Here is a 25027-nt window from a genome sequence, read left to right on the forward strand (position 1 = left end):
GGGGGTGGGCATACGTCCGGGGCGGGGACAGCTCTGTCATAGGGAACCGCGCCCCCCCATACACCCATCTCGGGGAGCCCGTCACCCCCACCCCCACCCCACCCCAAACATACACACAGCCTGCGCTTATGTGAGAACTGGAGACACCCGCAGGTGAGGACACAGGCTGGGCCCCTCCCCAGATGTAACCGCCTCCCTGGGGGGGATTCCTGGCCCAGGTTTAGCTCCTGGGGTGAGAACCCAATCCTGGGATACCCTTGACCAGGAGAGGAGCTCCTGACCCTGGGTTCAACCCATCTGGGGGAGTTTTCATCTCCAGGATGGGGTGGACATTCCTGTCCCAGAGTGACCCCACATCTGGAGGGAACTCCTGTGCCTGCCTGTGGGAGCATCAGGACTTCCCTCTCTCCCTCAGATGACTATATCTGGGGTCTCCCCGGGCCTGGGAAGCTTCCCTGGGAGAGCATTCTCTTGTCCTGAGCTGACCCCCTAAGCCTCTGTTTTTGGAAGGTCCCTGTCCTGGGATGTGTCCCTCGACCAGCCACCTCGGGCTCTCACATCAGGGAAGTCTTCTGCCCCAGGAGCAGTGACCTCTGGAGATAAAGATTCTGGATGGACACATTGGAGGGGCCCCATGTGTACTCTCATCCCAGGACAATGACAGACTGTTATTCCCCCCTTCCCCCCAACTCCAGGACCTGCTCGGCAAGGATGGAACTGAAGGCCGAGGAGGAGGAGGTGGGTGGCGTCCAGCCGGTGAGCATTCAGGCCTTCGCCAGCAGCTCCACGCTGCACGGCCTGGCCCACATCTTCTCCTATGAGCGCCTGTCTCTGAAGCGGGCACTGTGGGCCCTGTGCTTCCTGGGCTCACTGGCGGTGCTGCTGTGTGTGTGCACCGAGCGTGTGCAGTACTACTTCCACTACCACCACGTCACAAAGCTCGACGAGGTGGCTGCCTCCCAGCTCACCTTCCCTGCCGTCACGCTGTGCAACCTCAACGAGTTCCGCTTTAGCCAAGTGTCCAAGAATGACCTGTACCATGCAGGGGAGCTGCTGGCCCTGCTCAACAACAGGTGGGCGGCTCCCACCCACCTCCCTCAGCCTTGCTTCTGGAGTTGCATGAGTTCCAGTCAGGGTGCTTGCATCTACCCCCCCCAAACCTGCCACTCACAGTAGAGAAGTTGGGGTACTACTGAGTACCCAAATAAGGGCATCCGATCTCTGATCCCAGCATAATGCAAAACAGCTTTACTCCTATACCCAACCTGAGTTGTGAGACATTGTCACCCACTCTGGGGTGAGCTTTGCCCTCCCTCCCGCCACTGTTTTAACCTTCTCCTCACTTGGGGAATAAGGGCAGACCATCTTTAAAGGGTGGAGACTATAGTATAAAAGCCATGGTTCCTGCCATCATCTCTCTGTCTCCCCTCACCCTCATTCCATGCTTCCTCTCACCCATGTGCTGAGATGCCCAGCCCCTGGGCAGCCACTACAGATCCTTCTGTCTTCTGGACATATCCAGATCTCTCCTTGCCTATACCCAGGCCTGATCCCCAGGGCTAGATGCTGATTACCCCCCCACCCCACCCCAGCTGGGTACAGGACACTGGCGGTGGTGCTGATCCATGTGCTGCTCACCCCCGGGGCTCCAGGTATGAGATACCGGACACACAGATGGCAGATGAAAAGCAGCTGGAGATATTACAGGACAAGGCCAATTTCCGCAGCTTCAAGCCCAAGCCCTTTAACATGCGCGAGTTCTACGATCGAGCAGGGCATGACATTCGAGACATGCTGCTCTCCTGCCATTTCCGGGGAGAGGTCTGCAGCGCAGAAGACTTCAAGGTGGTGAGTGAATCCCCTGATGTGGGGTGTGAGTCAGCCTGGCCCCCAGAGGAGGAGGAGACAAGGGGGAGACAAGGCCTCTCGTGGTGCTTGCTACTCTGGGAGAGGAAGTCATGTGTTCTGGGGTTCACTTCTGGCAGGAGGGCACTTTGTTCAGCATGAGGGCACATTTGCATGTGTGAGGACCTGAGCCTCAGCCTTCCATCCATGACGGCAGGAGGGTGCACAACACACACACTCACACTTACATTCACACGCACACACATGGCCTGGTGTGGCCCAACCCCACCAATCTTACCTTCTGTCCCACAGGTGTCAGAGCTGGGGGGGGTCATTAGGTCCCAGGTCTGGGACCATCACCTGGGAGCTTGAAAGAAATGCAGAACTTTGCCACCCCACTTCCCAGACCTACTGAATCAGAATCTGCATTCTAATGAGATCCCCAGGTGATCTGAGCAGACATTAAAGTTTGAGAAGCACCTTGAAGCATGGGAAGTAAGGGAAACTTTCTCTTAACAGCTGGACACGTAATTCTCTCCATGCTACCCCAACCCACACACATACACATGCACATACTGTCTAGTTAGATTCCCCCCTTTGCCAGCAAGAGCCACAGATCCAGGATCTGAGGAAGAAGAGATCAGGATGCACAGTCACTGCTGAACTGGAGGCCTCCTTTGCTTCTTAAATCGTCGATGCCTACAGATGTGGCTGCCTCAGGCCAGCACTTCAGGGAGGGAGCAGGGGCACTGACTTTGGCGTCTGATGTGCTAGGTGATCCTGGGCAAGTCACACAGATTCCTGAGGGTTAAGAATCAGACAGAGGCTGGAAAGAGACAAAAAGGACTGGAGCCATGTGTGAATGATAATAACAAATGAGAGGATGATGCTTATAACACTTCAGAATGCTTCCTAGACTCTCCCTCAATCCTCTTGAAAAATAACAAAATTATCTCTATTTTACAAATTCACAAAAACTGTGACACAAAGAGATAGAATGATCTGCCCAAGCTCACATAGCTGGTTAGTGACAGATGCAGGATCAGAATTCATGTCTCGTAAGTCCCAATGCAGTGTGCTCTTTTCATTAATATTGCTGACCCTGGAGTTATTTTGTCCACTTCCAATTTTGGCCATTGCTTCTTCGAAACCCAGTCTCCCCTAGGACTCCCTTGTTCTCCACTCTCAGATCCTCTCTTTTACTCCCTGCCCATTTTCTCCCCCACTTGCTTTCTCCCTCCCAGCATTTTTGAAGCATGAACTGCATTTTTCGTGGGTAGAAAGGTTGAGCCATGGTCACGCACAGTGTGTCCTGCTGAGGTCACACAAGACTTCCCAATCTCTTTAAGCCCCGCTCTGCAAGCCGGTTTCTTGGGCCTTTATCAGTCCTGCTGGACAAAGGTTACATGACCACACTCCTTGCCGAGCCAAGCTGATGAGAGCTTAGCCTGGATGCAAGACCGACTTCCTTTCCCATTTTTCTTCACAACAGGACAGTCCCCGATTCCCCAGAGCTTGAGATCAGAGGGTTCCCAGGCTCACAAACTTCGCTCCCAAGAGTAGTCAACTGTAGGTGAAGGTGGAAGCAAAAGCCCTTGCCCTTGTCCTCTCCAACACACCCAACACACAAGCTGACAGGACCACCAAGAAAGATAGAGAAAACCTATTAGCTTGGGTGGTTTGTAGTATTAGATGAGGGAGTGAAGTGCTTGGCTCAATCTGGGAAGGTGCCAAGGTATAAAATTGGGATACAGTTAGTCCATAGAAAGTGTTCAGTTGACACTCCATTTGTCCATCATGTCCGGAAAGATTCTAAATGATGCTAAGAAATGTTTGGCTAACAGTAATGTAGAAACTGAATTGTGAGTGGTCCATGTTGCCTGAGGGGACAATTCTAAGCAGTCAGATAGAGATATGACTTGTTCACCAAGTTCTGGAGCAATCTGAGTTCTTCCTTTTGCAAGGGGGAGAGACACACAAGCTAGCACCCTGCTGGCCCAATTGGGGCACTTGACTCTGAGTTGTCAGGGAGGACCAGGTTTTTGCTGTTTCTCAGCCCATGTCAAAGACCTGATGCTGAATCTGGTTGGACCCAAACTTCTCAGCCCTTCTCTCTACCCTCTTTGGTTGACTTCACTGCTAGCCCCTTTCTATGTCAACAACTGTACTACTTCTACCTGGAGGGATGTTCCTACACAGATGGGGGCTGGTTGTGAGTCCATGTCTGATGTCTCCATGGTGGGGAAGAAGGACCTGGCAGGCACTCCCCTCCAGCTCTCCAGTCCTAAGGGACTCCTGGCCTGGTGCTTCACCCTCTCTCTCCTCTCCTTGGACTCATGATTAACAGCTGTCTCCCCATCCCTGCCATTCTCTGCTAGGCCCAGAGGTGTGTTGGGGGTGTGTATCTAGTTCCTGGGCAGGTGCAGCACTGACAGAAAACATTTGTCTCTAGGGTCAGGCTTTAGGGGAGACCATTTTGGCATCTTCTGCAGCCTCAAGTGCAGAAATTCTTAACTGGGGGTCCATGCCATTGCTTGAAGTATTTGCAAAATATAGTGTGCATGGGCACATGTGGACTCGTCTGTGGATTTCCAAGGGCATCCCTCATCTGCACAATAAGAACCCTGTTCCTGGAGGATGGTGACAGGAGGCATAGGAAGGGGGCTACTCTGGTCCCTCAAAGATCCCAAGTGCCCTGACGAGGGTCTGCAGTAACAGGCATTCTGCCAAATGTCCTTCTGAGTCCAGCTCAACCACAGAGTGTTTGACTGGGGTACATCCCCCAGGTGTGGCCAAATCAGCTTGGGAGATTAGGAGTGAATGTGGGGAAGCTGGACTAAATCTGTGAGGAGCTAGTCTGGAAATCCTTTGGGAATGGAGAGGCAGGAGGGCAGTGGGGGTTGTATCCCCACAGCAATCTGGTTGGAGAGGTCTCAAAGTAGCTCCCTCTTCAGCTACCAAAAGAGCAACCAAAGGCCCCACCACAAAGTCCCCTCTTCCCTGACCACCTCCTTTCCTTCCCAGTGGGGTGCTTGGTTGCCTGGGCAACAGGTCCCAGGCTCCTCTCTCCTGCCCCACCTTGAAGCCAGCCAGGCTAAGGCAGGGCAGGGGTTCCATGGAGGGGGCCCCGGGCGCAGCTGTCTGCTGGTGTCTGGGTGGGGGCTGGGAGAGTGAGCACAGTCGCAGCTGGTGCCAGCCTCCAGCTGCACCTTGTCTGTCCCTGGCAATGGGAGCGGCCGATGTGGCTGGAATGTTGAGCAGCACCAAGGGGAGGGGGCTGGCAGATGGTCACCCAGCCTGCCCTATGCCACCCCCTCCTCCAGCTGAGACCCAGGGCCTTTGCCTGGGGGAGGGAGGAGCACGAATTCATTTCTAGACCCTGGAAGAGAAGGGAGAGGAAGGCAGACAATGGAAATTCTGGGGGTAGGTGTGGTGGGGATAGTAATCTCTCTCAAAAGGAGGTGGAATTGGGAGACAGGAATCCCTAAGAGGCCCACATGAGTCCCCCTTGAGGACCCTGGAGTCAGGACAAGAATCCCCCAGAGGAGAGGTGGAATGAAGGCGGTGGGAACAGAAATTCCAAGGTTCTGGAGGGGGACAGGAATCTCCTGGAATGCCTAGGGAGGTGAGATGCTGACATGAGAGGTGGGTGATTCTGGGACCCAGAGCAGGGACAGAGGTCATCTTAAAGCAAGTAGAGCCAGGGATGGCAGGGCCTGGGGAGAGCCAGGACTAGCACAGGATCTTCCTCATCCCCATGGATCTGCCCCTTCACTGACACCCTCATACCCACACACCCTGGTCTGCCTTATCCCCCACCCCACCTCATAGTAGCTCAGACCAGGATTCCCTTGTGAGGGCTCGACCTTACCATTTGAGTCTGTGTCTTCCAGGTAGGCGGGGCGTGGAGGGGCTGCTGAGGGGGAAAAGCTGTCCAAACTGCTATGCAGGGAGAGGAGGGAGGGTCATGTGCAGCCCCACCCAGAGGCCTGGTGGTCTTCATGGGGGTGGGATGGGAAGGGGAGCATGCACAGATTGCAGAGGGATAGGAGAGACTGAAGTGGAGAGCTTAATTTTGGAGGAGGGAGCTCTCACCCTAGGGGTTCATGGGTACCCACCCCTCCCTCCCTGCTGAGGAAGCACCTGAACTGAGTATAGGAAATTGGAGACAGAAGGTGGAGCACAGCCACTTGCGGGAATCCAGGGGACAGACCCTGGGTTGAGGGTCTCGCTCTCCTTTCCCCTCTCTCTCATACACAGACATACATAAACATCCTTTGGGTAGCTTAGTTTCTTCTCACCACCCGCCCCTCTCACTGCCCCAGCCATTTCTGGCCCCAGCCCTCTCCCAGACTTCTATCAGCTAAGAGGCTACTCTAAGCTAATTGATCTCCAGGCTGTTGGCTAAAGTAATAGGGAATTGATGTAAGTAACTAAGTGCCTCTGGGGGCAGAGCCCAGAAGTGGAGTGCGGGGAGGAGTGCCTCCAAGCCCCGGGCCTTTCTCACTGTCCAGCTGGTGGAGAACTCACGGGTGTGGCCACTGCACCCCCAATGTGTCCAGGAAGCAGAGGGGAGGCCTGCAGAGAGGTAGGAATATTCCGTTGCCGGTGGAGGTTGCTTCTCAGTGCACTTCAACTCTGTGGAAAGCAATTTCCATTTGCGGGGGATGGTGAGGGAGACTGAATACTAGGAATGGGAAGGAGGAACTGGGGTGGAGGGAGTGTTGAGCTCCACTTGATTCATTTTTGTGACAGAGCTGCTTCTAAGTGCCAGGTCCTGTGCTGGGAGCCGGGGTACGGTGAACAGGCCGACCGTCCCCGCCCTCAGGGAACTTAGAGTTGAGTGCAGTACAGAGAGGCTAAAAGCTGAGAATGGTGGGGTGGTGGTAAAGGAAGCCGGGGGGCTTTGGAACAAGGAGTGACACGCGGGTGATGAGCGGACCCTCAACATTCAGGTGGAGTCCACCAATCTCCCCAGCCAAGCTCAGCTACTCAGAAAATTTCTGTTTCATAGAATGTGCTGGTTGGTGTCTTCTCTACCTCACCCCATGCAGCTGATGAAGCAGCCAATTCTCTCCAGCAGGTCCATTTCCTGCCTTTGGCCAGGCCCCCCAGGCACAAGCTTTCCTTCCCTTGTATGTCTGAGGCGACCACTCCCCAGCCAAGCTCAGCTACTCAGAAAATTTCTGTTTCATAGAATGTGCTGGTTGGTGTCCTCTCTACCTCACCCTATGCAGCTGATGAAGCAGCCAATTCTCTCCAGCAGGTCCATTTCCTGCCTTTGGCCAGGCCCCCCAGGCACCAGCTTTCCTTCCCTTGTATGTCTGAGGCGACCGCTCCAGAAGTCTCTACCTGCTGGCTGAGAACCTTCCAGTCAGATTCCTTAGTGGGCATTCTGGGATGCAAAACTGGGAAGGAGACAGCAAGAACGAGAAGGTGCTTAACTGGGGTGAAGGATGGGGCTGAGCATTAGGGCTCCTGGGTTCTATTTCAGCATTCTGGGATGCAAAACTGGGAAGGAGACAGCAAGAACGAGAAGGTGCTTAACTGGGGTGGAGGATGGGGCTGAGCATTAGGGCTCCTGGGTTCTATTTCAGGTAGAGTTCCACCTGGCTTCATCACTCATTGAGGGAAGTTCCCTGAAGAAACTGTAAGGACAGAAACTCTGCGACCCCAGGCTCTCCAAATCTACTGTCAAGGGAGAGAGAGGGCAACTTGTGATCTTTCTAAGATTCCTTTAGCTCTTGGAAAGAAAACCCTTTCCCACTCCTCTTATCTATCTGTATGCCCTCAACTGGCTGACAGTCCTGGGGGCCTGGGAGGTTGGGCTGTGTAGCTTAGTTTTGTGTCTCTAATCGGTGTGCCAGGCTGAGAACATTCCTCATGGAGAGACTGCTGCAGTGGTCTTGACTCAGACAGCAGCCAACTCAGACTTCCTCACAACACACTCATTGCATGTGTGCCCCAAGTGTGCAGACACATGTGTGCACCTCAATGTGCGTGTCTGGGGGAGAATGTGGATGTAGATCAGGGTGTGAAATGGAAGTATATGGATGTGTATGGGGCACACACAGCTCAGCATGTGGGGCTGCAAAAGGGCTTTTGTGCGGGCAGACCTCTGGTTGCATGCGAAGCACATACGAGCAAAATTACTCATCTTTTTCAGTCGTGCTTTGCAATTTACAAATTCCCTTCACTTTAGCTCATGTGATCTTCATAATTCTGGGAGGTAGGCAGATGTTAATATCTTCATTGGAAAGATGAGGAAACTGAGGCTCAGATAATTATATGACTTGCTTGAGGTCACACAGCCGGTAAATAACAAAGTGGGACCCTGCTTTCAGTTCTTCTAAGTCCAGGTTCTTTGTGTGTGGCTGTCAGAGTGGGAGTGGGTGGTGGAGGAGGGTGCTCTGGGCTCCCCAGCTCCCTGTGCTCTGTGGAGAAGCAGTGTGGTGAGGCAGGAAGGGAAAGGAACAGTACAAAGGAGAAGACCCTGGGAATCCCACCTCCAGGATGAGTGTGCCAGATCTTTTGACTCCTCTGCCATTTTATTGCACCATCTGACCAAGTTCCAATCTTGGATGAACCCACCTGGCTTTCCCCAGGGTGGCACCAGGGAAGCCAGGCTCTACTGGAGGAAGTCACACACCAGGGCAGCTTGATATCACATTGTGTTCTTGATTAACATCCTTAAATGGGTGTACAGTGCTGCCTGGTAATGCCACCGTGCTTTCCTGGTCAACTTGCTCTCCCGATGACTACTGCAAACTTCTCCACTCTTCTCCAGCAGTCACCCTTCCTAGCTCCTCTCTTATCCTCAGCAGACCTCAACCTTGCCTCCCGCTCCACTGAGAAAACAGAAGCCTCAGACAAGATCTCCTCCTTCCTCTGGGTACCAGCTTCTAGAACGGAACATTCATTTTATCTAGTTTGAAAGTTCAACCTATTCTTTCCATCTGATCCCCTTCTGCCTTTTTAGGAACTTTATCCTACTGATCCTGGCTCTCTCTCCTCTACAGATGGAACTGTCCCATCGACACTGAACCATGCTTAAGATGCTCCCATCTTAAAATATATAGCTATAGCGACAGCTGACATATATCAAGCATTTACTATGTATTAGGCTTTGAGCTAAGATAAAAACCAAGATACATACATCTCTCAACTCCACAGCACCCTCCAGCTTCCACACTATCTCTCAGCTTCCCTTCACAAAGTTATTAAAGGCAATGTATATATTTAACTGTCTCCATATCCTCATCTCTAACACAATTTCTGACCCACTCCAGGCTGCCTTATTCCCTGATCCCCATCACTCCTCCTAAATGGCTCTAGCTAAGGCTCCTAGTGACCTTCATGTTGCCAAATCCAGCAAACAATTTTTTATCCTTGATCTCTTAATATCATTCAAAATAGTTGATCACTACCTCTTAACTACTCTCTTTCCTGGCAACTACACCCTCTTGGTTTCCCTCCTATGTCTAGCCAGTCTTCTGTCTTTTTGCCAGTTCATTTTCTTCCACTTGGCCATTAAATGTTGTCACTACTAAAGGCTCAGTCCCAAGCTTTGCTCTTCCTTTAAATTGTAAGGGTACAATTTAATGGTACATCTGAAGAATGTTTACATTGGCATACTATTTTTACATTGGTATATCTTACAATGTAATATTTTACATATTACATTGGTATAAAACATTTCCAGCACCCCAGAAAGTTCCGTCAGTCCCTTTCCCAGTCAATACTATGCCACGAGAGTTGACCACTATTCTTGGTATAGATAATTTTTGCCTGTGTTTGAACTTCCTAGAGCATATGTCTTCTCCATATGGTATATGCTCTTTTGTATCTGTCTTACCTTGTTTATGATTATGTCTGTGACATTTAGCCATGTTGCTGTGTGTAGCAGTAGTTGGCTCTTTTTCAGTGCTGCATAGTATCTCATTATATAAATACACCACAAATTATTTATCCAATCTACTGTTGTTAAACATTTGTGTTGTTACTAGCTTTTGGCTATTATAAATAAAGCTACTATGAACATTCCTGTTCATGTTTTTTGGTTGACATGTACACTCATCTCTTGGGTATATAACTAGGGGCTATGGTTAAGGTATGGGATAGGATTCTGTTTGGCTTTAATGGATACTGCCCAATCAGGCCTTTTTCCTTTCTGTCTTTTTTTTTTAATTTTAATTTTATGTTCTATTCTTGGGCAGTCTCATCTTCACTTATGACTTCAATTACCATCTACACACTGACAACTGCCAAATTGATGTCTCAGCTCAGCTCTCTCCTCTTAGCATCAGCCCAATGGCCAATTTCCCATTTAACATCTCTACTTGCATATCCCTGATGCTCCTCAAAACCAGCGTGTGCAAAACCTAACTTATCATCTTCCAAAACTAGTCCTTTACCCGTGTGACTTGTCTAGTGAGCCACCCTACCATTCAGTTATGCAAACCAGAAATCATCCCCGACACTCCATCTCCCTTATCTGCCTTGACAGGATCTGCTAATTTTGCCTCCTAAACATATCCATTCTATCATCCTGTTCCAAGCCGTCCCACCACCCCATATCTCACCTGGACCACCACATGGCTCCCTATCCAGTCTTCCAGCAGTCCCTCTGGTTCTTCCACTCTGCAGCCAGAATGTTCTTTTCAAAACACACCTCTGATCATTTGAAATCCTTCCATGGGGAGTCTTCCATTGTCCTTGGACCAGACTCCTTACCATGGCCTTGAAGGCCCTCAGTGATCTAGGTCCTGCCTGTCTTTACCCACCTTTCCAGTCACACATGCTTCCCATCAGCTCTCTCCCTTCAGGACACACTGCTCTCTCTCTGAAGAGAGTCCCACCACCCACACACACACCTTTACTTAATTACTCATTTTTACATATTCTTTAGGTTGAAATTCAAACATCATTTCCTCAGAGAAACCTTCCTTGATTCCCCAGTCTGGGTAAGGGCCCCCTGTCATTTGCCCCCACAGAACCATAATATATTTTTCTTAGTACTTATCATAGTTTGCAATTAAATATCTATGTGTATGATTTTTTAAGATGATGTCTGTCTCCCCCATTAGACAGTAAGCTCTATGAAGGCAGGATTGGGTCCATTACCTGTTCTCCATTGTGTAAGTGAGTAAATGAAAGACTGAAAAGGGAAAGAATTGGAGATGGATGACGTAATGCCAGTCTCAGGCCCACTACTTGCTCTCCATGAATCTTGAACAGGTTGCTGTGGCTCAATTTCCTCACTTGTCCGATGAAAGACTGAAAAGGGAAAGAATTGGAGATGGATGACGTAATGCCAGTCTCAGGCCCACTGCTTGCTCTCCATGAATCTTGAACAGGTTGCTGTGGCTCAATTTCCTCACTTGTCCAATGAGGGTGAAGTAAGCCCTGCATATTTTGCTGGGTTGTGGTAGGGTCACATGAGCCATCAACTGAAAACCATGAAATATCACACAGATATGAGGGACAGTTGGAATTCAGAAAGAGATATAAAGGAAATTAGAAACACTCGGTCGCCACACACAGCTGAAGGGAACTACTTGGTGGGGAGTGATGTGGGGAAGGGTCACATCCTTGGACAGAGGGTTCAGATTGAGCATAGCTCTGTGTATGTGTCTACTTGGGCCCCTCTCCTGGGCCAAGCATGTGTATGCTTGGGGGGTCTGTGTATGCCCCTTGGCACTTTCCTCACCTTCCCATTATTTATTTATTTATTTATTTTATTTTTTTTTTTAAAAGATGACCGGTAAGGGGATCTTAACCCTTGACTTGGTGTTGTCAGCACCACGCTCAGCCAGTGAGCGAACCGGCCATCCCTATATGGGATCCGAACCCGGGGCCTTGGTGTTATCAGCACCGCACTCTCCCGAGTGAGCCACGGGCCGGCCCTCACCTTCCCATTATTGTGAAGAGTTTGGATTTGTCTAGTTGAATGAGATGAAGGTGAGAGAAAATGTTAGAGGAGCGAGGATCCAGGGGAGAAGGAGGGAGAGAGTGCAGGGGTGTGTGTGTTGCCCTACACAGGGCTGTGTGTCTGTGGTAGTGATGTGTAGCTGTGCAATGTGGGTCTTGGTGCTGGGGGGCGCAGATATCCAGGCATACAAAACTCTCTGTCCTTTGAAGCTGCTTTTTTGTGCACACCCTTCTTTCTGGTGGGACCCCCAAGCTGGAAGTTTCCCTGCCTCAGTTCCTTCCCTCTGGAAGTCCAATCTACTTTCCCTTCCAGGATGTCTGAAGGAGGGAGACAATGCCCTCTAGTGGGTATGGGAAGCATGGGCAGCTGCAGCTTCCCCAGCCCAAGCCTCAGCCTAGTCAGGCCCCCCAAAACCCAAGTCTGGAACTCATCTCTGAAATACTTCCTGAGCAGGTGCAAGGGATGAGGACCCTGTCCTCTGAGAGCTTGAGGCAGGAAGAAAATGCACACAGAACAGGAAACAGAAAAGCAACCCATGAATTCAAGTAGGAGAAGCCTCAGAACAACAGCTGAAGGGGCAGGGTGGGGGTGGGGGCGGGGTTCTCCCTCTCCTCATCTCTGCAGTGACCTCTCTCTGGTTGCCCTGGGTGTTCCTGGTCTTTCTCACTTTCTGTTTCTCCCCACGGTCTCGGGGTCCTACTCTTTTGCCCTCATAATACCTGCCCTCAAGGAGCTGCTGGTCATTACTCACACCCAGAGGGCCTTGAGCAGAACTGGACCTTTCAGTCTATTCCCCAGGTGGGACTAGCTGTGCTCTGTGGGGTCAGGGAAGGCTTCTTGGAGAAAGTAACATGTGAGTAGGGTCCTGGAAAATCAGTAGGAATTCTCTAGATGGAGTCCAGGGAAGGCACAGAACTGTGGATCAGCCCAGTGTGTCTGGGGTGACTGGAAGCTGGACTGGGATGGAGGGGCAGTGGTAGGAAGTGAGGCTGGAAGGTAAATTGCTTTCACCTTCAAAGGTACTGGGGAGTGAGAGAGGTCTTTAAGCAGGAGAATGGTCAGAATCACATAGCATGGACTGAAGGTAGGGAGAATCTGCAGGAGGCAGGAGTTAGGGAGACTTGTGGGAGGCTGTTGTTTAGGCAGAAAAGGATGAGGCCAGTCTAAGGGCAGTGCTAAGGATGGAGAGGGGCCAGATCTCAAGACTTCTCTTCTTTTGGGGCCTCTGTGTCCCTGGCAGCAAAACTGGGGCCAAAGGCTCCACATCAGTCTGTTCTGCTAGCACGTGGCACCCTGCCTACCATCCCCAACACACTCCAGGGTCTTTGCATGGAAATTTGAAAGGGAAGAAGTGTGGGAGCAGGGAGGAGGGTAGAAAAGGAGGAGGGAGAATGGGGCCTGGGGCTAGGGGATGATTAAGGAATACCCTCACTGCTCTTCCTCTGGCCCTGCAGAGGAAGGGTTAATCTGACTTACCTCCCTCCCTCCCTTCCTCTCCTCTCCTTAGGTCACCTTCTTGGCCCTGGAGACTTGGCTGGTGGCTCAAGTTCCTCAGTCAGTGGCCCTGAGTAATCAGAGCCCACATAGGGGCCAGGGGCCTGGGGGAAGGGAATGGTAAATTCAGGGTAGGGGGAGCCTTAGAGATGAGGGGCTGGGGGTCTACAAGGGTAAGGGTTTTGGGGGGAACCCCAGGTCAGCTCCCAATACTCTCCACCTGACCCAGGATCCTCTGTCTTTCCATTGATCTCAATTTCTTTCACGTACCAGAAGAGAATCCCTCGAACTCCACTTCTGAATTGTTGGGGGTGGGCACGCTGGGAAGAGTAGTGGCGATCTGCCAGGAAGCGTTTCAGCTGCAAGAGACAGGGTCCCTCCCCCAGTGCCGGGAACTGGCCAGAAATGAGTCTGTGGTCAGTGAGAGACCTCTGCTAATGGAACCTGGGCCGCCCCATAAGCCACAGAGGGGGGTGGGGGAGGAGAAAGCAACCTAATGCAGCTCAGCAGGGCGGAGGGGAGGGGACAGACCTGAAGTAGAGCTAGGCGTCAGGGGAGTGAGGGGGGAAATGGGGTCAGGGGCTGGCTGGAGGGAACTTGGGGGTCCAGGGAGTGATTTCAGGGGAATTGGGTTTCAGGGAATAACTGAAAGTTAGGGGGGCAGGACAGTGATTGGAAGGAAGCTGAGATCAAAGGAATTATTAGAGAAGGCTGTAAGGGTGGATTGGGAGAATCGGGAGTCAATGAAATAACTGGTGGAGAATTATGGGTCAAGAGAGGAATTAGAGTTCTGAAAGAGTGCCTGCAGAGTGTGGGGGCTTGGTATCCCAGAGGAATAACTGGACCACATGGGAATTAGGGAGAGGACCCAAAATTGGGAGGGGGGAACTGAGGGGCGTTCTGGGAACAGACTGGAGGAGGAGAGAGCATGGGTGTGTGTCCTGGCAGGGGCTGAGGGGGAGTGGGCAGGGACTGTGGCTGGTTGAGGTCATTGTGGCATCGGGAGCAAAGGACTGTGCTGGGTCCCACGTTACCTGGGGAGGTGGGTACCAGGAGTCCTAGCTCTGGGCTTTTCCAGAGTTTCCACTCTGTATTAAATCCTGTCTGTCCTACTGGAGCTGGTGACAGGAAAGTGCTAGGACCCCTCCTCTCCATCAGCCTCCCTTTCCCACCACCATCCATTATTCATTAGCCCACACGCCTGCCCTCCCTGGCAGAGCAGGCCGGTTCTCCTCCCCACGCCCCGCCCCACCCCAGCCACACTGCCACGGAGGCCCCGGTGAGGAAGGACGGCCCGCCGGCCCCGCAGAGACCTGGCTGAAGGGCTGGGTGGCTGGCCTGCTGGACCCCACCTGGGGTCACATCTCCTTCCCTCTGGCACCTTCCCCCTTCCTCCTGCCAATCCCCTGGTACCAGGAAGCCCCTGGAGAAGATGCCCATACAGATATTCTGCTCTGTGTCATTCTCCTCTGGAGAGGACGCCCCAGGGACCTTGGGAGATGTTTGGGGTCCACAGCAGCAGCAGCAGCAGCAGCACAACTCAGAATCAGAAGCGGAGAAAGAGGCAAAGGAAAAGGAGGCAGAAAGGGAGGAGGTCAACGAGGGGGATCCGCCCGTGGACTTGGTGGCCTTTGCGAAGAGCTGCACCCTCCATGGCGCCAGCCACATCTTTGTGGAAGGGGGTCTGGGGCCAAGACAGGCCCTGTGGGTAGTGGCCTTTGTCCTGGCACTGGGTGCCTTCTTGTGCCAGGTAGGGGACCGCGTTGCTTATTACCTCAGCTACCCGCACGTGACTCGGCTAGATGAAGTGGCCACCACAGAGCTGGCCTTCCCAGCAGTCACCCTCTGTAACACCAATGCTGTGCGGCTTTCCCAGCTCAGCTACCCTGACTTGCTTTATCTGGCCCCCATGCTGGGACTGGATGAAAGTGATGACCCTGGGGTGCCCCTTGCTCCACCGGGGCCTGAGGCCTTCTCTGGGGAGCCCTTTAACCTGCACCGCTTCTACAATCGTTCCTGCCACCGGCTGGAGGACATGCTGCTCTATTGCTCCTACTGCGGGGGGCCCTGTGGCCCTCACAACTTCTCAGTGGTGAGTGGGGGCCTGTGCCTGGCACAGTGCCCTAAAGTGTCTGCCATGGCTGTCCCTGACTGTCATCTACTGGGGCTGACCCGGTGACCATGCTGCCCCCCCCACCTCACTGGGCCTACCTGGGCCAGAGTTCACCTGGGAGCCCAGGGTCTGGAGCTGGGCTGGTATTCCCAGATCCATACCAGTACTGCTCTTCCTGTTAGAATCTTGAAATATGTCTGTCCTAGTTGGTAATCAGCTGCCTCCCTGAGACCCCTTTATCTCCCTGAATATCCTCCAGCCTTGCCTGCCCCTCCCCAGACCTCCTTATAGTCCAGCAGGGCCTCAGGACCTTGTTCCAACTGTGAGGTCAACCTTTGGTCTGTTGGTGGGTGCCTATGCCTGGTCAGATGTTAACTATCTTGTCTGTTGCCCCTGGGCTGAAGCTGGGGTGGTGCCACCTGGTCTCTGGAGGTGCAGGAGAAGGGGTGGAAAGGAGGTGATGGAGGAGTGAGGACAGCTCTCACCTCCACCCCACTGTGCCCCTTGTCGGTAGCTCTCATAGCAGGGACTTCTTTGCATCCTCACGTGGTCTTCCTGCGCTCTCTCCTGCAGGCACCCCACACTCCACCAACTCTGTGGGGGGGGGGTAAATAACAGGCCTCCTCTAAATCATACCCCCTCCCCCCCAGCTCTATGTGGCCAGAGACCCTCTTCCTGGGGGAAGTCCTCACTGGGGGAGTTGTCCTCCCAGTTGGCCTCCTACCCAGGTGTTTGGAGCCTTTCCTGCTGAGGGACCCCCGGCATCTCACCCTCTCCTCAGTTCATCATCCATTCTTGTCTGGCCTGACTGCTCTCCTGCCCCCTCCACGTTCCAGACGCCAGGCCTTCCTTCTCTGCACACCCATCCCTCAGTCCCCCACCTCTTCCCTAGTGTAGGAGCAGGTGGTGTCATCATATTAGTGCATCATGGAATAACTGCAGATGTACAGGACCTGGGGAGGTACCTGCAGATGTACAGGTACTGTGCCTTAGAGAGGCCAGGAGAGAGAGGAATGTGGGACAAAAAAGGGTCAATCTGGCCTCCTTAGGGCCTGAGGGTAGAGCAGACACTTCTCACCTAGAACCACCAGGTGGCAGCAGCAATCAACTGCTCGGCAGCCGGGTCCTCTGAACCAGCGCAAAGCTGGGCCACAACCACCCGCTGGAATCCCTCACATCCCCAGATGGAGGGTAGGCATGGGTGTGTGCCCAGCCTGGAGCCTGTGGCTGAATGCTACAAGACTGGTAGTGAGGCTGAGGGATTAGGAGTCCTCAGAGTTCTCTTGTTGCCTCATCTCTGGACCTCACACAGGACATGGAGGAGAACAGCGTGTTTTCTTTTCTGGAGGAGGGTAGAGGGGGCTCTTCTAGGAATGGGGAGGGTGGCAAAGACTCTATTTCCTAGTAACCCCCACTGCCCCTGCTGCTCCAGTCTGGCCAGAAATTTCTGTCTCTCCCCTTTTCTGGACTGTGTCTGTACTCACCTTATGACTCACTTTGTGGACTTTGTCACTATCCTGATGTAGTAAAAGCACACCCACTCCACTTGTGGGAACTTGGGAACATTCAGGGAGGCTGTGGGAAAAGGGCCATGGAGAGTTGGCTCACTGTTCTCTCTGCAGCTGTGTAATCAGAGCTGTGATAAAGGCTGCGCTGGGGCATGGAGTGGGAAGAAGACTGGGGAGACTGCCCCCAGGGCTGAGATATTGTCTGAGGTCCTCATAATTTTGTAAAAGCATTGTCAAACATGCCATGCACTGGGTGCTCGGTCCAAGTCTGTGGTCTGAGAGAAGAGGTGCTGGTACTTGGGTGAGCATGGTCCTCAGCATGGCAACTGGGTCTACTCTCAGGTTCAAGTGATAATGGGACAAGGATGGACATAAGGGGCTAATGGCTGCAGCAAACTAAAAAGCTTAGCTTGGTTTGGGGGTGGGTATTAGGGACAGCAGGATTTCAGATGCCTGGGGTGAAATCCAAGAGAAGACAAGATATATTTCATTAGACCTTAGGAGCTTGGGCCTGAGGGGAGGGTCCTAAGGAGGTACCAGGGGGTCTTGCAGTGATAGGATCCTGGTCACGGAGGTGCAGATGTCAGGGTCCTGGCAGGAAAAAAGATGGGCACTTAATTGTTCAATTAAAAATACTTTAACAGAGGGACTGCTTACAGAGCTGTGGGCAGGGTTAAAGAAGCCAGTAAGGGGGGCTGAGGCAGCTAGCGATTGTAGGAAATTGTTAGCACGTCTAGGCTGAAGGAGCACAAAAGGAAACGGTGCTATGGGGGGAGACCTCCTAGCAGGATTTGTAGTCACAGAGGGTCTAAGCCACTGCCAGAATTACAGAAGGGTGAGAGGTAGGGAAGGATCAGTACCCCAATCTCTCTCTCCTCCTGCCTTCTGATCCCCTGCTGATGCCTCCCATTAACCAAACCCAACCAGAAGCCCATCCAAGTGGCAAAGGAGCTCAGGCAATGTACCCTACAAAGATCAGCTTCCCAGGGCACACAGCCGGGCAGAGAAGGGCAAGGAATAGGTGGGAGAGGAGAACAAATGGAGAATGGGCTGCACAGGAGGAATTGTTCCTGAAGGGTGTGGAGATTCCAACAGGTGACAGGTCTGGGGACAGCTTGGTGGGTAGGAGGTGCCGGCAGGACTCTCAAGTGCTCCACTCTGCCCCCACCAGGTCTTCACACGGTATGGAAAATGCTACACGTTCAACTCGGGCCGAGATGGGCGGCCGCGGCTGAAGACCATGAAGGGTGGGACGGGCAATGGGCTGGAAATCATGCTGGACATCCAGCAGGACGAGTACCTGCCTGTATGGGGGGAGACTGGTATGTCACCCCCCTCAGGGGCCCCCTCCCCATGACTCCCAGCCACAGCCTCTGCCAGGGGACTCCTGGGCTCCACAGTGGGACCTGAGGCAGGGCTGGGGCTCTCTCCCGTTCCTCCCAGCATCTTGCCATCTCCATCTCCAACTCTACCTGACTTCCACACTCACATTTCTCTGGCTCCCCCTCCCTGGCTCAGTTACTCTCCAAGGTAACCAGCCATCCTTTCCATCAGCGTCCGCCACTCACTCTATAAATAACTCCCTCTCTTCTCAGGCTGCCTGCCTGTCTGGTCTCGGGGGGCCTTGGGGCAGAGAGAGATGGGGGAGAAGGGAGAAAGGGAGAGGGAGAAATGGAGAGTGTCTGACACAGTGACACTCCGGGAGAAAGAATTTGAAACACCAAGATGCATAATGGAAGCCAGGTAAGAAAAGAAGTGTGTAGGAAGCAGGGGTCATTGGAGCAGCATGGAGCTTATAAACCCAGAAGGATGCTGGGGGTGGGCTAGGACCCCATAGACTCTCCCATCTAGTCCCAGTGTATGCTGTGCTTATTCCCAGGGGAAAGGTAGGGTGCCCCCAGCTCTGAAGGGGATTATGGAGTCAGAAGCCCTCCCAGCCCACACACCCCTTATTCCTATAGATGAGACATCCTTTGAAGCGGGCATCAAGGTGCAGATACACAGTCAGGATGAACCTCCTTTCATCGACCAACTGGGCTTTGGTGTAGCCCCAGGCTTCCAGACCTTTGTGGCCTGCCAGGAGCAGAGGGTGAGAGGGCCATGGGAGGCTGGTCCTGAGGTGGGGTGTCGAGGGCAACACCAAGATGCCAAGATGGAGTGGAGGGCAATCAATAATGAGAGGGACAGGAGAGCCAGGGCTTGGGTGTAATCTGGCTAGTCAGAGGCATGCATAACCTAATGAATGAGAATCCTCTGTAAACTCTGAGGTCTTCAGAGGCTATAGAGGGAGAAGGGGCAGGGCTCCTGAGCTCTGTGTCTTGTCAGAGAACTTCGTCAAGGTGACTCGGGGAGAAGTCCCCACACTCCCCCAGCTCCCCGGCTCTCCCAGCAGCTTATCTACCTGCCCCCGCCCTGGGGCACCTGCAAAGCTGTTACCATGGACTCGGATTTGGATTTCTTCGACTCCTACAGCATCACCGCTTGCCGCATCGACTGTGAGACACGCTATCTAGTAGAGAACTGCAACTGCCGCATGGTGCACATGCCAGGTCAGGCCCAAGGGCTCTGGGAATGATCCTGAGGTCCCTCGGCCTACACTGCCCCTCCCCAACTCCCCATCCATACAACCTCCCCACCTCAGCTCCAGCCTGTCCCATCCCATACTCATCTGGCTCTTGTCTCTCTGACCTCAGTCCCTGTACCCACAGGGATGGGTGGGAAGGGTCTAGGAGGGGTGAACTGTGGGGATGGGTCACGTCCAGAGCAGTTCTACCCTCCCCACCTCTCCCAGCTTCCACCTTGTAGGCCTTTGGTACCACCACCATCACAAGACCCCTCTAATCTCCATCCTGCACCACTGTCTTTTCTCCTCTGTAGGGGACGCCCCCTATTGCACTCCGGAGCAGTACAAGGAGTGTGCGGATCCTGCTCTGGGTAAACACCCCTGTCCTGGGGCAGCCTGGGGGAGGGAAGGAGATGATGCCAGCCCCTTCCCCGGGGTTTTGGACCAAGCTCCCAGAAGCTTCAAATAACTCCTGGACTAGGCTGTGCCCTCAACTGTATCTGACATTAAGGCTGAGAATACCATCTTCAGAGGCCCCTATTAAAAATGAATGGGGTTACCTGGGAGGGGCCTTCACCCTCTCTGATCAGCACCTCAGCTGGTTGACCCCGAGGGTGCTAAGGGAATGAGATACAGGATTAAGTAATACCCATGGGGAGGCTGGATGAGGATCAGCTCAGGGCGGGCACAGGGCTGAGGTGAAGGGCAGGTTGGGAAAAGAGAAGGGGCCCAGGGTTCCTTTGTGCCAGGACGGGCATGCTGGGAAGGTGCTGGCAGAAGAGCACCACTCAACTGGAGTCTCTCACCTGGCTGGGCGCAGACTTCCTGGTGGAGAAGGACCAGGAGTACTGCGTGTGTGAAATGCCCTGCAACCTGACCCGCTATGGCAAGGAGCTGTCCATGGTCAAGATACCCAGCAAAGCCTCAGCCAAGTACCTGGCTAAGAAGTTCAACAAGTCTGAGCAGTACATAGGGTAAGGGCTCTGACTGTGCAGAGCAGGGCATTTAGGCTGGAACTGTGAAGGTATGAGCAGGCTTTAGTGGGGAGCCAGCAGTCAGGGGGAGTTGTCATAACATGGGGAAGATCCAAGATGCAACCAAAGAGTCTGGAGTGGGTATGGAAGGAAGATCAAGCCGGAATAAGTGGGGGAAGCACCCCTTTCTCCTCCCTCCTCACTTTATCCTCTATCTTCACCTCATTGCTGTAACTGGGATTACCTCACACTTGCCAGTCTGCAGAGTGCCTTTTGGTACATGCCATCGCATTTAATCCTCTCAGCAACTCTAAAAGGCAGGTATCTCCATCAGCATCTCATTTTATGGATATGGAAACAGATTCAGAGAGGCTAACTTGCTAAGGTCACTTGGCTAGTATGAGGCAGAGATATGACTTGAATCTAGGTCTCCTCCCCCAACCCCCGTGCAGGGAGAACATCTTGGTGCTGGACATTTTCTTTGAAGTCCTCAACTATGAGACCATTGAACAGAGGAAGGCCTATGAGATTGCAGGGCTCCTGGGTGAGCTGCTGATGGCACCTGTCCCCTTCTCATGCCTTGGGCGTGGCATGGCTCCCTACCACCCAAAGCAGGGTGCTCATGTCTGTCCCATGAGGGTCCCCCATCCCCAGGGGACTTTCCCCAAACCCTGTTGTCTTGGTATGTGGGGGGGGGAAGGGGGCTGAGCCTTCTTTTAAGGCAAAGCGGAAAAGAAGCCTGTGGCCGTGAGGGAGGGGTAGCGGGTGGGGGTGGAGACTATTTCACATGCCCCTGACATTGGCCCAGAGACTAAGAGTGTTGGATATTTTGTAAGCAATTGTTCTTTCTAAGTAAAACCTGTTCGTTTTAGAAAAGTATAAAAATGCATAGAAGCAGAGAGAAGAAAATAAAAATCCTGCCAGAATCTGGCTTTGCGATCCTTCTGCATGAAGGCTTCCAATCCCTTTGCAAATACGACTTGCCTGCCCCGGTCCCCCCTGGTCCCCATGAGCTCTGCCGCCCCCATGGCGTCCTGACTCCGTGATCTTCCTGCGCCCCCGCAGGTGACATTGGGGGCCAGATGGGGCTGTTCATCGGGGCCAGCATCCTCACAGTGCTGGAGCTCTTCGACTACGCCTACGAGGTAATCGGGCCGCGGCAGGGATGCTCGGGGCGGGGTGTCGATGGGGCGTGGTCACGGGAGGGGCGGAGTTCCAGCCAGCCCAGCCCACCCCGCCCCGCCCTAGGTCATTAAGCACAAGCTATGCCGGAGAGGGAAGTGCCAGAAGGAGGCCAAAAGGAGCAGCGCGGACAAGGGCGTGGCCCTCAGCCTGGACGACGTCAAAAGACACGTGAGGGAGCAGCGAGGGGCGCCCTCCGGCCCACCCTTTCCCTCACCGCCCCAGGAACCCCCGGCTCCCCGTGCCACTTTCTCTCCTTTGTCCTCCCAACGCCCGGCGCCACCAGTGGCTCTTCTGATAACCAGTCCCTGTCCTGTGCCCTTCCCCTAGAACCCGTGCGAGAGTCTCCGGGGCCATCCTGCCGGGATGACGTACGCTGCCAACATCCTACCTCACCATCCGGCTCGAGGCACGTTTGAGGACTTTACCTGCTGAGCCCCGCAGGCCGCTGTACCAAAGGCCTAGATGCGGAGGGCTAGGAGAGCAAGGCGGCCCCGGAGGCCCTCTCACATCTGCCCTGGGGACTCACCCCCACTCCTAGGCAGTCCTTTCCTCTTGTCTGTGGTAAGGAAGGAGTCTTGACCATAGAGTCCTCTCCCTGCCTCTGTCCCATTCTTCTAATTTTTAACAAAACTAAACTAATCTAAGCAAGAAACTAAAAAGAGAGAACGGGGCAAAGGACCTTGGGCTGCCCCTCTGTCCTCCATGCTGCCTCCCCTAGCTCCCAGCCTGATTTCTGTCTGTCTGGCTGTCTATCATCTGAGTGTCCACCTACATTCTGCTGCCACCAGTCACCAAAGTCCCCTCCCAGTGAGGGGTGGAGGGGATCCCTGGGGTCTGGAATTTGGCCCCAAACCAGAGAATGTACCTTAAGGGGGAGGGCTAGTGGCGGGGCTTCCCCAGCCTTAAGAGACCCTCGCAGCCCAGTGACTGCCCCAAACCCAAGTCTCCAGACAGGAACTAAAACCATAGTCCCACTCCTTCACATTATGTGGAATCTCTAGGGGGTGGGGGATCCCCTGAAAAAATGGAGATGGGAACAAGATGTGGCCCTGGTGCTATAGGCCACATCCTGATACCTACAAGTTCATCCCCACCCCAAAGCTGCTGGACAGAAATCCCAAGAGGCAGCCCTCCTCTACCACCCCATAAAAAACCTGGCTGGTTAGCTTCCAGCTCAGGGAGAGGGCCACTGGTGCCTGACCTCGCTGGTCCCTCTCCCAGAAGCCCTTGCATAGGGCCACATCCATAAATTTTCTTATGGAACTCCCCTAAGACCTCTTCAACTTCATTTGCTTCTCTCAACAACCTCATCTGCATTTTCTATTTCTATATGATACAGACTCTATATTGCTATATCTCTGTATATACTTTTCCCTAACCCTGTCTGTCTCCGCCCCATCCCCTCTTGTCTCTGAGAACCATCCTCCCATCCGAAGTTCCCTATTCTGTGTTTCTGCCCCCTCCCTGGTCTCTGAATGCCTTCGCCTGTATAAAGAGTTGGACTCTCTCCCCTGGTGTCTGTACTGTGTACACACATCCCTCTGAGAAGCACAAGGAGATGACACGCGCATTGTAACCTTCGCACTGTCTCGGTGGCGACATAAAGGAAGCTGTGAATCACAAGCTTTGCCTCTTTCTGGCCTCACCCTCTCCCCCAAGCCGAAGACCCTCTGCCCTTCCTGCAGCCTTAACATTCCTCTCCCCTGCTCCGCCCATCCCACTGCCCTTTGCCTGGCTGACTGTGGCCTCCCCAGGGAATGGGTTACTACAGAGATACACCCCACCCAGGGGATGGAGATCTGCTCTGGACACACAGTCAAGACTGTCAGAGACAGAAGGGAGCTAGGGATTGGTGACTACTGCAACTGGGGCAGCAAGGTGCTGATGGGCAAAAGCTGAGGTCCTCAGTCAATGGCCTTTTTCTCCTTCTGGGTGCCCAGCCCCCTTTCCTCCCCTAATACCCAAGCCCACCACTTATATTTTCTGGCTAGATAGGGTTTGGTAGTGGGAGGAAAGAGCTAGGCCTAGAGTGGGAGCTGAACACTCTGCTGTTCTGTCCCTCCCTACCTTAATGAAAGACTAACGAGGTAGAGGGCCTGCTCTATCAGGCAGTCCTCCCAGGCCAGAGCCCTGACCCCTTCCCAGGCCTCCTCTACCCAGCTGTCTTTTAGGTTTCCAATCCCAGAGCAGGACCTGGGGCAGGTCACCTGTGCCTTGGCCTGGAGCTGGAGAGTGAGGCTATAGTATCTTTAGGAATTCTTGGTTCCTAGGAATTCCTTAGAGATCAGACCTCCCCAAAGGGAAGCAGGAGCAAGGCCAAGACGTGTGCACTGGATGGGTGAACAGCAGGCAGGGCTCTGAGTGACGCATGCCTCTGGCCTAATAAACTGGGTTTCAACCATCTCTTCTTCAGTGTTGTTCTTCTCTTATTTGAAAAGTATTTAGGTATCCCCGCCAAGCTGAGCTTGGCTTGTGGCCAAACTGTCAGGGAAGGAGTAAGAAGGTTTGAGCAGAAAGACCCTGGTCTTCCTGGGATGGGACAGTCTGACCGTCATACCAGGAATGAATGGTTTGAACCACTGGGCAGGGAAAGAGGGAGGGGTCAAAGGCAACAAAGAGCCCAAACAGAATCCCAACACAAAGGATTCTTTGGAGAGGGGGTAGGGTCAAAATTCAAGATAAAATGGAACTTAAAATGTGGAAGCAGGTTAGGTTAAATGTCAGAGACAAAGGTGTCGAAGTTCCCGCGCGAGGTAGTTATTGAGTCCCTTTATCTGTGGAATGAGTCCGGGGCTATGAGCAAGGAAATCTGGATACTAGGATTTAGCTTTACTGCTACTTTGCTGGTTGACCTTTGCCAAGTCATTTACCTTCTTTGAGTTCAGTTTTCCCATTTATAAAATGAAATAATGCGGTCTCCTCTTCAGCCTCCCCGGGGTTATAGCAGCAAGAGAATGAAACGAAAAGCAATCGAAGCTTTGGAAAGTTAAATACACCGCGCCAAAATGAAGCAGTTACTCCGAAGTCCTCTTATCAAAGTGCTGAAGTCAGGGTTGGGACTGGGGCTGTGGTCACCCTTTCCAGGTCCTTGTAGTCCTCCCGTAGGCCTGGGGGCGCCCGTTCACCGGGCCTTTCTATCCCAGACCTCTTCTCTATGGTTTTCCCTCCCGGACCGCGAAGGCGGGAGGGAGTGGTCAGCACGCCTTTTCCGCTAGCCGCCCCCCTCTAGCCCACAGTCTCGCTGCCCTGAGTCTCCCGTGCCGGCCGGCCGGCCGAGCGGACTGCTAGGCGGGCGCGCGGGGGGCGCGCGGGGGGCGGGGGGAGTTCCGGTTCCGGTTCTTTGTGCAGCTGCGGCGGCGGCTCCGGGAAGATGGCGGCCCGGGCGGGCTTCCAGTCTGTGGCTCCGAGCGGCGG

At 53.4% G+C, this 25027-nt stretch overlaps 1 protein-coding gene across 2 annotated transcripts; it reads left to right on the top strand.

Annotated features, from left to right (window-relative positions):
• Positions 1 to 698: 698 nt before the first annotated feature.
• On the top strand, positions 699 to 24016 carry ASIC1 (acid-sensing (proton-gated) ion channel 1). 2 transcript variants are annotated; one of them, XM_008582998.1, is made up of 11 exons: positions 699 to 1073; positions 1653 to 1848; positions 18063 to 18213; positions 18853 to 18980; positions 19284 to 19440; positions 19769 to 19825; positions 20275 to 20428; positions 20881 to 20972; positions 21494 to 21573; positions 21677 to 21781; positions 21941 to 24016. In XM_008582998.1, exons 1-11 carry the CDS (start codon positions 712 to 714, stop codon positions 22043 to 22045), a joined length of 1587 nt encoding a protein of 528 aa, XP_008581220.1. In that variant the 5' UTR covers positions 699 to 711; the 3' UTR covers positions 22046 to 24016. The 2 variants fall into 2 exon arrangements, with proteins under 2 accessions (XP_008581220.1, XP_008581212.1); XM_008582990.1 differs by lacking the exons at positions 699 to 1073; positions 1653 to 1848 and adding an exon at positions 14703 to 15362.
• The last annotated feature ends 1011 nt before the right edge of the window (positions 24017 to 25027 follow it).

Source organism: Galeopterus variegatus, unplaced genomic scaffold (assembly GCF_000696425.1).
Source record: "Galeopterus variegatus unplaced genomic scaffold, G_variegatus-3.0.2 Scaffold95, whole genome shotgun sequence".
Classification (NCBI taxonomy): domain Eukaryota; kingdom Metazoa; phylum Chordata; class Mammalia; order Dermoptera; family Cynocephalidae; genus Galeopterus; species Galeopterus variegatus.